Source organism: Pipistrellus kuhlii, unplaced genomic scaffold (genome assembly GCF_014108245.1).
Source record: "Pipistrellus kuhlii isolate mPipKuh1 unplaced genomic scaffold, mPipKuh1.p scaffold_m20_p_8, whole genome shotgun sequence".
Taxonomy (NCBI): Eukaryota; Metazoa; Chordata; class Mammalia; order Chiroptera; family Vespertilionidae; genus Pipistrellus; species Pipistrellus kuhlii.
This window is the reverse complement of record NW_023425584.1, coordinates 52197581-52211920: the sequence shown is the minus strand read 5'-3', so window position 1 is coordinate 52211920 and position 14340 is coordinate 52197581. Positions and strand designations below refer to the sequence as shown.

At 43.7% G+C, this 14340-nt stretch overlaps 1 protein-coding gene across 5 annotated transcripts in view; it reads right to left on the bottom strand.

Moving 5' to 3' along the window:
- The window catches only part of TMEM131L (transmembrane 131 like), a 140570-nt gene that overhangs the window by 64668 nt on the left and 61562 nt on the right, over positions 1–14340 (bottom strand). For all 5 annotated transcript variants that reach the window (XR_006740720.1, XM_036423361.2, XM_045576788.1 and 2 more), the window contains exons 4-5: positions 4769–4837; positions 459–582 (exon numbers count right to left, since the gene is read on the bottom strand). Coding sequence is in view for 4 of the 5 variants with exons in the window: in XM_036423361.2 (XP_036279254.1) it covers positions 459–582; positions 4769–4837 (193 nt within the window). In the remaining variant the exon portion in view is untranslated. The remainder of the gene's footprint in view (positions 1–458; positions 583–4768; positions 4838–14340) is intronic.

Sequence of the window (14340 nt, the reverse complement as noted above, 5' to 3'; positions counted from 1 at the left end):
AGGGTCTTGATCTCTGTGTAAGGACGCACATTAGCATATTAAGGAGCTACGTACTCCCTCTTACTCCTGCATTTCCAAGGAGCCCTACCTACCTTAGTGTGTTCACCAGGTGAAGAAATCACAACTATTAACTTGTGTTAGTTACTAAATGCTTTAACATGGGTAGTCATTTCAACACAGGTAATATTAAGTATCTTTAATGATGAAAAAGTCTTCTTAAATATACATCCATTACTACCTAGTTTAGACGGGTCACACTTTTTCCCCATGGAGCTATCAAGAACCACCAAAATCATGAATATGAACAACTAAAAAAAAAAAAGTGCTAAAGCAAACACACAGAAGGAAAGAGCTTGGGTAGCAGAAAAGGGGGAGAAAGTAAAAACCCGAGGCCAAAAAAAGCAAGAAAAGCTGGCAGCTGGCCACAGCATAGTTTCCAAGAGCCCATCAGCACTCACCCTGCAATGAACAGGAGGCACATGGAAATGTCCTGCAGCGGTAAACACTGAGTTCACCACGACCTCGCTCTCTCTGCTCGGGTTGTAAGCATAGAGGATCTTGGCTGCAGGGTGTCCCAGGAACCTAGGAGGGGAACAGAGTGGGGAAATCACACATGAACAATACATTGTGTGCTTGTAGCTATCCATCCATCCGTATATATACTTGAGACCAAAAAAGCTGTTGATGTTCATTACAAAGTTAAAAGCAACAATTATCAAACCCTGTTGTTAATGAAACAGTTCATCCACAATGGGGAAAAAAGCACAAACAACACCCCCCCCCAAAAAAAACACAAAAAAACACAAAACTTTTTTTTACAAGACTTATGCCAACCCATTGTAGCACCCCACTGATTTTTGGGTGATAAGTATTCAACCCATCCAGGCTTTAAACATGCTTGCAGAAAAGCACACGGTGGGAACCAGGCACGACGTGTCTGGCTGGAACTCTAACTTAAATGGACATATGCTGAAATAAGAAACTGTACTCATAGAAAAACCCAAATTTTTTAGGGTTTGTTTCCTGAGTCATAAATTTAAAGAGGCTTTTCAGGAGGATGAGTTTCAACGGGCAAAGAGACATAGTAAGTCTTATAAAAACTTAATTGTTGCCACAGACTATTCTTCTAAGAAAAAAATGAAAACCCTGCAACGCCTTCCAGCAGTGGCTTTTACCCAGTTAAAGTATCATGAGTCGTTCAGAACAGCCTGATAAAAGTCTGGCTCCTCCCTCCACCAGCATGAACACAGGGGACGTTTATACGCAACTTCAAAACTTCCTATGAGCCACGGAGAAAGGATCTCTGCTCTATGGCAAATACCCTCGCTGCTGAAGACCTTTCTTTTGGCTTTCCCACCTTCAAAGCTGGCGCTGACTAAGGAACTTTCTGGCCCACCTACCTGGAACTACCTGCAATGTTCCCTCTAAGCATTCACCTCTGGTTCCACTGCCAATGCCAAATGTGCTCTAGTTAAATTAGCTGCAGTAGGAGAGAGCCTGCCAAAATTTCACTGAAATCATTTCTCCGTTTTTATACCCTCAGTGACAAGACCCAGATATACAGTTTTCATTAGTAAGGCCCACAAATAAAACTATATTCTGAAACCAGCAAAAAAAACCTCATCTCCAATATGCTTGTGCTTTTTGAAAAATGAAGCATATGTCATTTTGCTTATACACAATGGGATCCCCAAAATATTATAGTATCACCATCAAATTCTTGGGATTTTTCTTCTAGCTTTTCCTCCTACTTTTAATCACAGATCTTAATTGAAGATTTCATACATCCAATGTGTATTTTTTAAAGTAAGTCCTGCCCTGGCCAATGTGCCTTGGTGGTTAGAGTGTCGGCCCAAGGACTGAAGGGTTTCAGGTTCAACTTTCGGTCAAGGCGACGTACCTGGGTTGCAGGCTCAATCCCCAGCTCAGCATGTGAGAGGCAACCAATCGATGTGTCTGTCTCACATCGATGTTTCTCTCTCTCTATCCCCCACCCCACATCCACCCTCTCCAAAAATCATTGGGGAAAAAAATATCCCCAGGTGAGGATTAACAATAAATAAAATCAGTCCTTTACAGCCAGTTACAAGTAAAATACACATCAGTGTGATTAAAACCTTGAATTTTCAATGTCGTTAATAATACAACTGAAATTGTTTATACTACCATAAGCATAAAGCGTCACCTCAGAAAGCCTTACCTCAAAAGTACTGGTTTCACATTTGCCTTTTCTCTCAATTGAATTAAATAAATAAGGACTTCCATGGTTTATGGTTTAGGTAAACAGTAAGAATCAATCAGCAAAGTTATTCCTGCTGATCCTCAAAGGCTCATATCCCAGTCACACAATTGGAACACAAGATTTTTTGTTTCAAAGGACACAAATGTCTCCCAGAGGACGAGATTAAGAAAACACGGCTGTAAAACTGCAATGCTCCTGGGCCACCAGCCTTCCCCAGGCCTGGCGGAGCACGCTGCTGAGACCTAGTGAGCACTGTGCTATTTTTACTCTATTTCTTAAATTCTATTTTTAAAAGTGTGATGAGGGTAAGAGTTTCCTTCGCTGGTGACAACGGGGAGATGCCCTGTTAATTTAATACTGCAAAAGAACGATTAAAATCTCTTATGAATGATTAGCACTTTAAACCTCAGGACCAACAGGATATTAACCCTTAAACCCTAAGAAGTAGGCAGGGGACAACTGAAAAACATAATCCTGATCAGGCATTCTAGAGGGAAATCAACGCTATGAAAAGGGATGGGGCTTGCCCAAGGTCAATGTCAAAATAAACAACAGACAAAGCTGAACTAGGGCAGGGAAGAAATCAGGAGAACTATGGCTAAAGTTTTACTCTAATACCTATAAATTATGCCATTTATCAGAAGTTAGGTAAAATGACTAATTTTTAAAGGTTCTAATTTAAACTTGTTTGTTCTTACTGAGATTTTAAAAACTTCCATAAAACCTATTTATTCTCATTATCATATCCTAGATAAATCTCACTTATAAGTAAAATAGCTTAGGAATCAGATTTATTCTGTCACTCAGTGGGAAAACACCGAATTGCTCCTCTGCAACAAATGTATGAACACATTTTAATGCATGGTCAAATAGAGATATTGGAAAGTAACACACACACACACACACACACACACACACACACACACAACACACACCTGCATACATACGATAATACCTATCCTTCCAGGATTGATTAGAATGACAAGAGACGTGACTGTGCTTTGAGAATTATAAAACTACAACATAAATGTAAGTAAATCACCCAAAGGTGACTCAAGTCTAAAAATTAGCAACCTTTTTCAATCAAAGAATTTAAGCATTTTTTAAAATATGCTTTCAGCCATCAGGACCAGCAATTGATGTATACAGATAATTAATAAGCATGGCTAATATGTTCATGCATCCATGTGCACTGATTACAGGACTTTTATGTTACTGAAGAGTAAATATATTATACACAGTCAGCATCCTATACCTGGGGCAGTTTACCTACTCTCACTGCACTTATTACTATCCATCTTATTCTATCTACCAAACTGTACTAGACACTCTTTAAAGTATTATAGGTCCTCCATTAAAACTTTTTACAGTAAAGACTTTCCATAAAAGCACTGTGCTCTCTCAGAATTTGAAATCAGTGAGGTTTTATTATAGATTTAGCTCCTAATAAAGTTTCTTGACCTGAGAGTAAAAAATTCATAAACGAAAAAGCAGGCACCTAGAGTCTTACAAAGTTAGCAATCTCCCTCCATCCTTTTATCTCTTCTTCCTTTTATGGAATCTCCTTTAAAAGCTCCACAGGGCATTTTACATTGAAAATCCATTCTCCCTCACTGTAGCTCCCTTCTCTTTGACCAGAAGGTAATAGAAAGATACCCAGATGAATAGAGGAGGACACGCCAGGAGACCCTCACTAACTCACCCCAGATGCTCTTTTAACACCGCAGTTATTTCGTTCACATAAAACTGAAGTGAGGTTCCAGGTTGCTAAAGCAAGCAGAGCTTTTCCATCTGAAACACTCTTTTACTTCCACCCTGGAAACGCGAGAAATCTGAAATTCTATCGGCTCAATGCAGCAATATTCTGCATCCAGGGAGCCGAACACTTTTAAGTTTCAAACTTTGTCACAGCTAACAGGAGTCCTTAAATTCACTCCTCTCCTACAGGCTCCGCCCTTCTCTTCCTTAATTTCATGGAGTTCACAGATTAGTCCCTCAACTGACACTCGTCACATTCCCTTCACCTCAAGGTTCTTAACAGGAGGCACTGTCAGTAATGACAGCTTCTGTGCTGTCCTCCCCACTTCACTCGTCTCCAAAGTCTTAATCGTAATAACGAATGTCTGTATAGTGCACATTTGAAACCTGAAGCACAGAGAGTAAGGAAAACAAGTCAGCAAATGAATCTAATTAAATAAATTCAGAAGCCATCAACAATTGGAGTTTTTCATTATAAAATAGCCTGATTTATTTTAGAAAAGCAAGAACTTAATATTGACTTCCCACTAAATTCCTATCACTACAAATTATTGTAAGTACATTTGTTGAAAACTAAAGAAAGGGCTGAACAATTCTTATACTCTCCTTTGCACACATATAAATATTCCCTTTAACAATTCCCAGGATTGATTTCCCTTGATTTTCCAAACATATTTTTAAAGTACTTAGCATCATACACATATAAAGTATCCTGAGAGAAAATAATGCAAATTAAGTTCTTAAAAATTATAAAGAAAAGATACTTACTGAATTCCAAAATCTAGAACGGTTGGCTGGAAATGTAAGCCTTTTCCACTAATTAGTTTGTCTGAGAAGCTAAAAAAAAAAAAAAAAAAAAAAGAATATGGAGATTAATTTTGTTGTAGGAAATTTGAATGCTAAGATAAGAAGATATTCTTAGGTCATTGGCTCTTATGAGATACAATTTACGTCTCCTGTAGATGAGTCTGAACTAGATTTTAAATGCTAAAATTAATATATTTCTACAGCTGCAAAAATCTAAGATACTCTAAGATTATGGTTACTATAACTTTATATCTATTGTACAAGTTCTGTAAGTATTCAGAAAAAAATAGGAATAGATTTCATTTTCAATAAGGCTTCATTTCTGGATGAATTTAGATAACGTGATTATTTTCATAAACCCAAATTCAAGAAATGACATTCAAAAGTGGATTTGGGTTGGGGGCTGCAGAGGGAGGAAGCTTTGGCCCTTAAAATTATTAGATTACTTATAACAAGGAAAGGATGGGGCATATAGCCAGGGTGTTCCTGAAGGCTGCAACTATCACCAGATCTGTATTTTTAAGGAAAACCACCACATAAAAATCCTCCATGGCAAGTCACATTTTCAATAGTTATTAAACATTATCACGACTTAATTTTCCTTCAGAATCAAAAGTCACAAATTAATATACCAAAAAGCATATAAAGAAAACACATAAAAAGCATACTTAATCTATAAGCATACTTAAGTACATAAAATACAAAATGTATATAATATATAAAGGCAAAATATTTGTATATATGTATACATATATGTGTGTATGAATGTATGTTCATATGTGTTCAACATTTTATTAATTAGTTTTATTATCATACTTTATTATCTATACGAGAGGCCCAGTGCACAAAATTCATGCACTCATGGGGTCCCTCAGCCTAGCCTGCACCCTCTCCTAGTCTGGGAGCCCTCAGGGGATATCTAAGCCAGCTGTATGACATCCTTAGCGCCGCTGTGGAGGTGGGAGAGGCTCCTACCTCCGCTGCTGCGCTCACCAGCCATAACTTTGGCTTGGAGCTGAGCAGCACTCCCCCTGTGAGAGTGCATTGACCACCAGAGGGCAGCTCCTGTGTTGAGCATCTGCCCTCTGGTGGTCAGTGCTCATCATAGCAACCGGTTGTTCTGCTGCTCTTCGATATGCGTATTAGCCTTTATTATATAGGATTCTTGAAGGTATTTACATGCATTGTATCTGAATGGCAGAAGAACTGTTTAATGGTGTGCTATTGTACATCACTTCTCAACTTCACACCCAGTGACATGATGTTAGTAGCTTGAAATCAACCATGGTGGCAATATTTACAACACACCACAGAGAAATTTGCAAACACTCTGAAGAAAGCTAATTCTTAAACATTAAACAACACACAACTGGGGAAAAAACAAAAAAAAACACACAAAAAAAACACACCAAACATCCATCAAAAGGTTGAATAAACCCTGACACTCAATATAGTACAACACAACTATGAAAGGAAATGGGGCCATTTTTAACAACTATCACAGTGATCTTCAGAGCATACAGGCAAGTAAAAAAAATCAAGTAGAAGAACAGAATGTATAATATCCTAGCTTTTATTTTTAAAATGAGGAAGGACACAATATATGTACATTTTAAAAATAATGTAACCCCAAAATATTTAACTGAAGAAGCTCCTAAGGGCAACCTGTACAACTGTTTTTCAAAGGCTCAAGCAAGCTTTCCGAAAGACAATCTTTCTATTCTCTCCTCCCACCAAGCAGCCCTCCACTCAGCATCACTCTGAGGCTGGTCCAGGGGTGGACATCTGAGTTTCCCACCTGTCAGCCAACGGAAGCTTTGTGACCTTTCCGCATGTCCTCCCATTTTCCTTGAAGATGCAAACAACGTTAAGAGACCAGAGAAACACTTCCAAAATCCTCACCTCACAGTAAGAATCCCGGCTGCAATCTGTTCTTCCTCCCTCCAATTTTCTGCCTCCATCTATGCTTCCCTTATTCCATCCATCCTCTCTCCTAAGACTCCCCTGTCTGTTATCTTCTATTTGTATCTTCTTTATCCCATCTACAGCATCTGCCACATTAACACTGAATGTGACACCTCAAGTCTCCATCCGCCTAACTCCTTGCTAACCTCTCCCTCGTGTTGAGCTTCCAGAGAGAAGAAGTACTATTTACTGGGTCCCCCCCCAAACTCCAAGAGGCCAGGACGGACACACCCAGGAGCCTCCGGAAATGCTTTTGAAGAGTCACAGGAGGCCACCGATGTAAACAGGTGCCAACAGCAGACACACCACGAACACCCCACTTCCAACCAAGCTGGCCAGGGCTCAGCCTTCCAGAAGAAAAAGAAAACAGACAACTTCACATGTCAACAATCATCTTAGAAAAGTCACGCTACTGTAGAAGTAATAATGAATGACAGTCTCCATCCTGCCGTGTGCCCCGAAAGTGGATGTTTCATCAGATTTCATGCACAATGGGGAACGTTTGTAAGGTTAAATTAATTTATCCAAGATCACACAGCCAAAATTCCAAAGCAGACATGTCCAGGTCACAGCCATGAGCCTGGTACAGCATTCAGGTCTACCCAAGGTCATGTGACCTGCAGAAACCCAGGCAGTCTCTCTTGGGCTTCAGAGTCCAGACAAATGTGGGTTCCAGGTCCAAGCCCATCACTTTCCCGTCGCGAGTGGGTCAGTGGCTTAATTACTCTATCCCTTTATCTGTCAAGCGGAGATGACAACCGTAGCTATACCTTGCAATCGTCCTCAGTGTAAAATGAGATAAAGATGCCTTTGCTTCGTGACTGGCACACAATTAAAAGCAGTAAATACTGGATCGTGTTATGAAGAGGATGATTCTCATCTAACAAGAAAAGCAGTGAGAACAGGTGGAGAGGCCCATTGAGCCTGGAGTCAGAGCTAGCTCTGGATTTAGAAGTCCCAAATGGGGTAGTAGTATTCGCTCTGAATAGAACAAATGAATACAGACCTGGGCTCTTAGCCATTATTCTAAAGACACCCACTTTTGGCAAAGAGCTGAGCCTTCCCTCGGCAGCAGGACATTATGTGCAAGGAAGCCCACGTCTATATATTTATTTACTTTTAATATTTTTTTTATTAATTTCAGAGAGGAGGGAAAGGGAGAGAAAGATAGAAACATCAATGATGAAAGAGAATCATTGATTGGCTGTCTCCTGCACAGCCCACACTGGGGATCAAGCCCGCAACCCAGGCATGTGCCCTTGACCAGAATCGAACCCAAGACCCTTGAGCATGCAGGCCAAAGTTCTATCCACTGAGCCAAACCAGCTAGGGCAGCCCACATGTTATTTGGAAAGAATATCTTTGCCTTAAATCACCTAACATTTTTTTCTTCAATCTCCTTCTCTCTTCTTATATTAAAAATAAATAAATAAATAAAAATAAAAATAAAAAAGCCACCTTTTTTCTCTGCATATAAAATAAACACAGTTCAAAAATGTGGCTAGGAAAAGAGGAAGGAATGTCACTGGAAATGAGAAGCCCTTGGTTCAGGTCCCAGCTAGATTATGAGCTTCCATGTGACACAGTTCTCTTTGGCAAATTGAAAGAGCTGGACCAGGTGACTCTGAGATCCTTGGGAAAGTGTTGGGATGCCCAGACTCCTTATTCCCAGGAAAATCCATTTTGTGCTGATATCAGACACACACCCTTTAGAAAAATTCAGATTCAGTAACTGAGATCTGAGAACGGATTAACTCTATAACCAACTGTTCTGGCCATGCACAAATGTTATGTGACTGAAACTCATCCTTTCAAATGCAATGCTCTACCTCTTCTGAATGAGCAAAGAAAGGGCCCAGCAGTTCTCGGCAATTTAGTGAGTAAGGCTCGGATGCACAGGGGTCTGGGGCCAGCTTACGGAAGACTCTCCCCCTTCAAGGTTATAATCCAGGAAGCTGGACAAAGCTTGGCCAAGCCAGACAAGCAAAAGTGAAAGAGCAAGAGCATTCAAAGAGAAAAGGAGAAACTTAACTTAAAAAAAAAAGGTTGGGGGGGGGGGGGGGTCAGGCATGGTATTGATGGGCCTCAGTGAACATCTAGCATGAATGGAAACTGAATGGAGGCCACTTTTGGCACAGCTAACAGCAGGAGGAGACAGGGGGGCGGGGGCGGAGGATGCGGAGGGTTGGGAAAGCACCATCTGAGCACAGAAAACACACCGGAAAGCTAGCCTGTTGTTGGCTCTGAGCAGTAGGGTGCAGAGCAAACAGCAAGGAGGTGAGTGTGAGCAGTGAGGTGAGAAAAGGAGAGAGTAGCTATGAGGGAGGCTCTGAGGCAGCAAGGCAGCTAAACAAATGGCTTCCCTGGGCCAGAAGGTGGCCAGTGGAAAAGTCAGGCGCTCGCTGCAACCTGCCATGAAAGTCTGCACCATGGCTCTGCGCTGGACCCTCCCCCTCAAGGTAGTGCTGCACTGTTTCAGAGGAGGGGCTGCAGAAGCTGCTCCGACAGGTCCAACAGAACTTCTAAGAGGAAGGTGAAGTGACCACCTACAGGGAGGGTGGAAGGCTCTGGTGTTCCATATTCTTGAATGGGCAGGCTTTCCTCCAGCACCGACAGCTACTGCCTTTCAAATGCAAACTCTTTCAATACCTGGAGAGAGCAGCAAGTGCTTCAACACATTTTTTTTTTTTTTAAGGTTATGACAAGGGCTTGAGCCACAGGATGAGGGTAAAATGGTGGTGTGAACCAGAGGAAAGGGCTGACACCCATTTCACAAACACTCAGGAAGGTAGTGAAGTCAGTAGATCACGCAAAACTAAGGCTATTGTCCAGACCAGGGGTGGGGGACGCCAGGACAGTGAACCATATCAGGCCCGAGAAATCGGTTGGTCTGGCCCTGCCAAGACAGTAGGAGTGAGTCCATTCAATGTTTGGCCAAATACAGCAGGTTAACTTTTAAGTTGATAATTCTGTACGGCCCTGGAATAATATTATAATTATCCAAATGGCCCTTGGGGGGGAAAAAAAAGGTTCCCCACGGCTGGTCTAGACTTAAGGTTTTCAAGAAAAGACCTGTTATGCTAATGAACTTCTTATTGGGCTGTTCTCCGAGTCAGGAGCCTCTGAGTGCCCATTCTGGCCCCAGCACCAGACCCCCTTACGGTGGGGATCCCTGCCCTGGAACATCTCCTTGGACCAGGAAGCAGGTATTTCTAGGAAGCTGCGGGTACTGCCAGAGACCTAGAAGGAATTCGGTACTTTTCGGTTATGCAATAAACCTGGAATGGATCCCCGCGCAGACAGAATAAGCCCCAGCCTGGGGCTGCCGCTCCTGAGCGCGCCCACTGCGGGCGGGCAGAGCCTCCGCAGGTTCCCACCCACGGTACAGACAGGCAGGAGGCACGTCTGTGATCTCTCGGCGTGTACTCGGCCTGAGGGCCTCCGGGGAAAACTCCGCATCATAATCTCAGCCCGACAAGCCGTTTCCTGCTTTTACTTTTCTTCATTTACAAAAGTTCTTCTCCCCAGAAGTTTGAGAGGAAAAATATGAACGACGCAGGCAAGTCTACTCAAGCTAGAACCGCCATTCTTCCCGGTACATTAACAATCTGCAAAGAAACACGTCCCAGTGGAGGCAGAAGCCGGTATTTTCCGCCATTTAAGTAAACCCCATGGAGGTAGGGGGGAGGACATTGGGTGGAGCACCATTCTCCTAATTTCTTCTACTATCAAAAGCCTGGGGCTTCAAGGTCAAAGCAAAAGGAGAAGCCCTTGGAGCAATACCAACTGTGGTCTGTGGGAGGCGCTCTTGCCAACAACAGGACAGCTAGGGTTTTAAGCCACGAGGGCATAGTGGATGCCCATGTCTTCCTAAGGCCGGGACAAAAGTCTTCCATGCCAGACTGCCCCTTCGGTGGCTGACGGCCTCCAAATTCATACCACCCGTGGATAGGTGCTCCTTCTCTCAGAGACTAACACCCCCACCCCCCCCAAGCCTTTTCTGGGTGGTTCCTGGACTGATTCCAGGGCCACACAGCCCCCTTCCTGCCCCCTCCAAAATGTGCTCCCTCTCCTTCCCTGCTCTGTCCTCCTCCTCCACTCCAGGAAGCTCAGCCCTCTCATCTGAGAGCACCCTCTCCTCGCGCTCCCTACCTCTTCAGGCCCTCTTCTTCCCTCCATAGCCAAACTGCTGGCAAAAGTAACCATGTCAGCAAGTACACTTATGGAGCGCTTACGGTATACCAGATGCTGCACCCAGCACTTAGTTATCCTTTATGCCATTTCCACACGCAAGGAAACAGACACTTTGAGCATTTAAACAACTCGCCAAAGCCAATTCCGCCACTGCAAGGTGGAACAGGAATCGGCCCCAACACGCACGACACCGCCTGCCATCCCGTTTCTCTCTGGCATCCTGTACCCTCGCTCGACCAAGGCGGCTCTTGCTGAGGTCACCAAAGATTCTAAACTGTGAACTCAAGTACTGAGCTCACTTAATCTCTCTACTGGCCAGTCTCCTTCAGTTCTAGGAAACCTCACAGCGTCTTTCCCCTCCCTCTAGGACTGCATCTTCTCATTCCCCCTCTCTCTTCTCTCTCTCTTCCCTCCCTCTCCCTCTCCCTGTCCCTGTCCCTGTCCCTCTCCCTCTCCCTGTCCCTGTCCCTCTCCCTCTCCCTTTCTCGTTTCCCCATTCTTCCCCAATTCCCACCCTCTAGGTTCATTTACCACCCAGAGGGTAATGCTCCCTATATGGCTGTCCAGGAGCTAAGCTTCCTCACTGCATTCATAGATTTCCACTGTCACCCTCTGGATTGCCAGAGGACCGGGAGCAGATGCCACACACAGGAAGGTGGAGGATCACTGCTCTGGAGTGACCACAGCAGCCGTGCAGCGGGTGACCGGCGGAGGGGCCGTGTCTTCTGCGGTCTACTTCCATGGCCCTTTCCGGCTGCGGTTCCAGCTGCTAAGCCCACTTTGGCTTGTTTGTTTTCTGAGCCTGGTTCTTTAGTCTTCCTAGAGATTCTGTAAGCTGCCCAACCGCTTTTCAATAAATTCCTTTTCTGCTTAAACCAGCCAGAGCTGGTTTCTGTGGTTTGACTGAATCATTTCTCAAGCCCGTGTCGGTGGCCTGGACCAGATGCCCTCCTGCTGATGGCCCGAAGGCCTTTCCAAATGGAATCTAAGATGCAGTTCAACGCCCTGCCTTCTCTCCCCATCGGTTCACAGGGTTCACAGCGTTGCACTACTGCCTCGGTGAGGGAGGGCCCTGTGCACTACTGCCTCAGTGAGGGAGGGCCCTGTGCACTACTGCCTCGGTGAGGGAGGGCCCTGTGCACTACTGCCTCGGTGAGGGAGGGCCCTGTGCACTACTGCCTCGGTGAGGGAGGGCCCTGTGCACTACTGCCTCGGTGAGGGAGGCCCCTGTGCACTACTGCCTCGTTGAGGGAGGGCCCTGTGCACTACTGCCTCGGTGAGGGAGGCCCCTGTGCACTACTGCCTCGGTGAGGGAGGCCACCTGCCAGCCGGGGAGCCTGGATGAGACCTTGCCTCCCTTGCCTTTCTTTCTTCTTCTTCTTCTTCTTTTTTTTTTTTTTTTAAATATATTTTATTGATTATTTTTTATAGAGAGGAAGAAAGAGGGATAGAGAGTTAGAAACATCGATGAGAGAGAAACATTGATTAGCTGCCTCCTGATGTGCCTGCAACCAAGGTACATGCCCTTGACTGGAATCGAACCTGGGACCCTTTAGTCTGCAGGCAGATGCTCTATCCACTGAACCAAACCGGTTTTGGCCTCCCCTGCCTTTCTTAACTGTAAGTACATGCTGAGGGCTGCCCTGGAGTTTGACACTTTTACTCCACTCAGCTCTCTTCCCCACCTCATACTCTCACTAGCAGGACCTTGTATTCGAAGAGGCACCACATTTGCATCTCGTTTAAAGAATTTTACAAGATAATATTACATTTACACATTTCACCACACCATGTGCTATCAAGGACCCCTTTAGCCAACTGGTTAAATAACTTTAAGAAAAGGCCAGTAATGAAGCCCCAACTTTTGTTCCGACTTTCTCCTCCCTACACCACTCAGCTTCTTGTCTATGGCTTAAAGACGTAACATCTTTCCCTAGACTAGGGGTGTCGAACTCAATCAGAGAAGGGGCCAAAATCTAAAACCCAGCCTAAATCGTGGGCCGAATGGTTTACTGAACAGTCATAAACTGTCATTGTGATGGAAACGCAGCGGAGTGCAGTGATGACAGCGCGGTGTGGGCCACATTGCAAGGCCTGGCGGGACGGATTTGGCCCGCGGGCCTTGTGTTTGACACATGTGCCCTAGACTCTACAATGTATTAAAATAACTAAATACAATTTTTAAATCCGTGAAATGCAAAATACATTTGTGTTGCTTTTCAGCTCAAGGACAACAAATTAGGATGAAAAAACAGTTGGGTATCAGAGGTCTCTAGCGGTCATAGAGTTGGGCAGAAGATGCTAGAAGCCAAAGCAGAAATTCACACAATGGGAGGGGGAGGGGGAGATGAGGAACCTCTCCTCCTCAGTCATAGGTAGACAGTGACGTTTGTGAAAGTGTGTGCAATCCTGCAGCTCTTTTTAGAAGAGCAACTTTGAGATCCCGGAGTGTCTACATAACTTCGGATATTAGCTCTCTGAACATGAGCCAGGTATTTTTTAAAGCTCACCTCTAGCCCTTTAAGCACAGCTAAACTGACTGGTATGGTACAAGCATGAATGCTCGATCCCACGGACACTCATGTCTTCCCTCCACCGAAGGGAAGACAAGAGTGTCCATGGGATGGAGCATTATCATACATTATCAACTTAAAAACTAGCCTGCTATATTTGGTTCAACATTTGACCAAATGATTTCAGAGGCCTTACATGGCCCTCGGGCCAGACATTCCCCACCCCTGCTCTAGACTCTGACAGGATAGAGAAAATGCTATCTTATTTTCTGTTTGCTTGGTGGAGAGAGACGGGGCTTTAGTGGGGGGAGCTTCGGAGGTGATATAATTTATTTAACCAACCCCCTATTTTTGAAGTTGCCCTTTAATGAACATATTATATTTTGATTTTTTTAAATATATATTTTATTGATTTTTTTTTTTTTTTTTTTTTTCAGAGAGAAAGAGAGAAGGATAGAGAGTTAGAAACATCAATGAGAGAGAATCATTAATCAGCTGCCTCTTGCACACCCCCTACTGGGGATGTGCCCACAACCAAGATACATGCCCTTGACCGGAATCAAACCCAGGACCTTTCAGTCCGCAGGCTGATGCTCTATCCCAGCGTTTTTCAACCGCTGTTCCGCGGCACACTAGTTGCCTGGTGTGCCGTAGGTGCAGACAAGACAAGAATTTTATAATTTTTCACTATTTTGTTTACTTAATATTTCATAATAAAGTAATTATAAAATACTTTCTTTGTGTTTATTTGATTCCTATTCAAGAGAATTACTTTATATATAGTCAATATAGGCACAGAGTTAAATTTTTTAACATTTTTCTAATGGTGGTGTGCCTCGTGATTTTTTTCATGAAACAAGT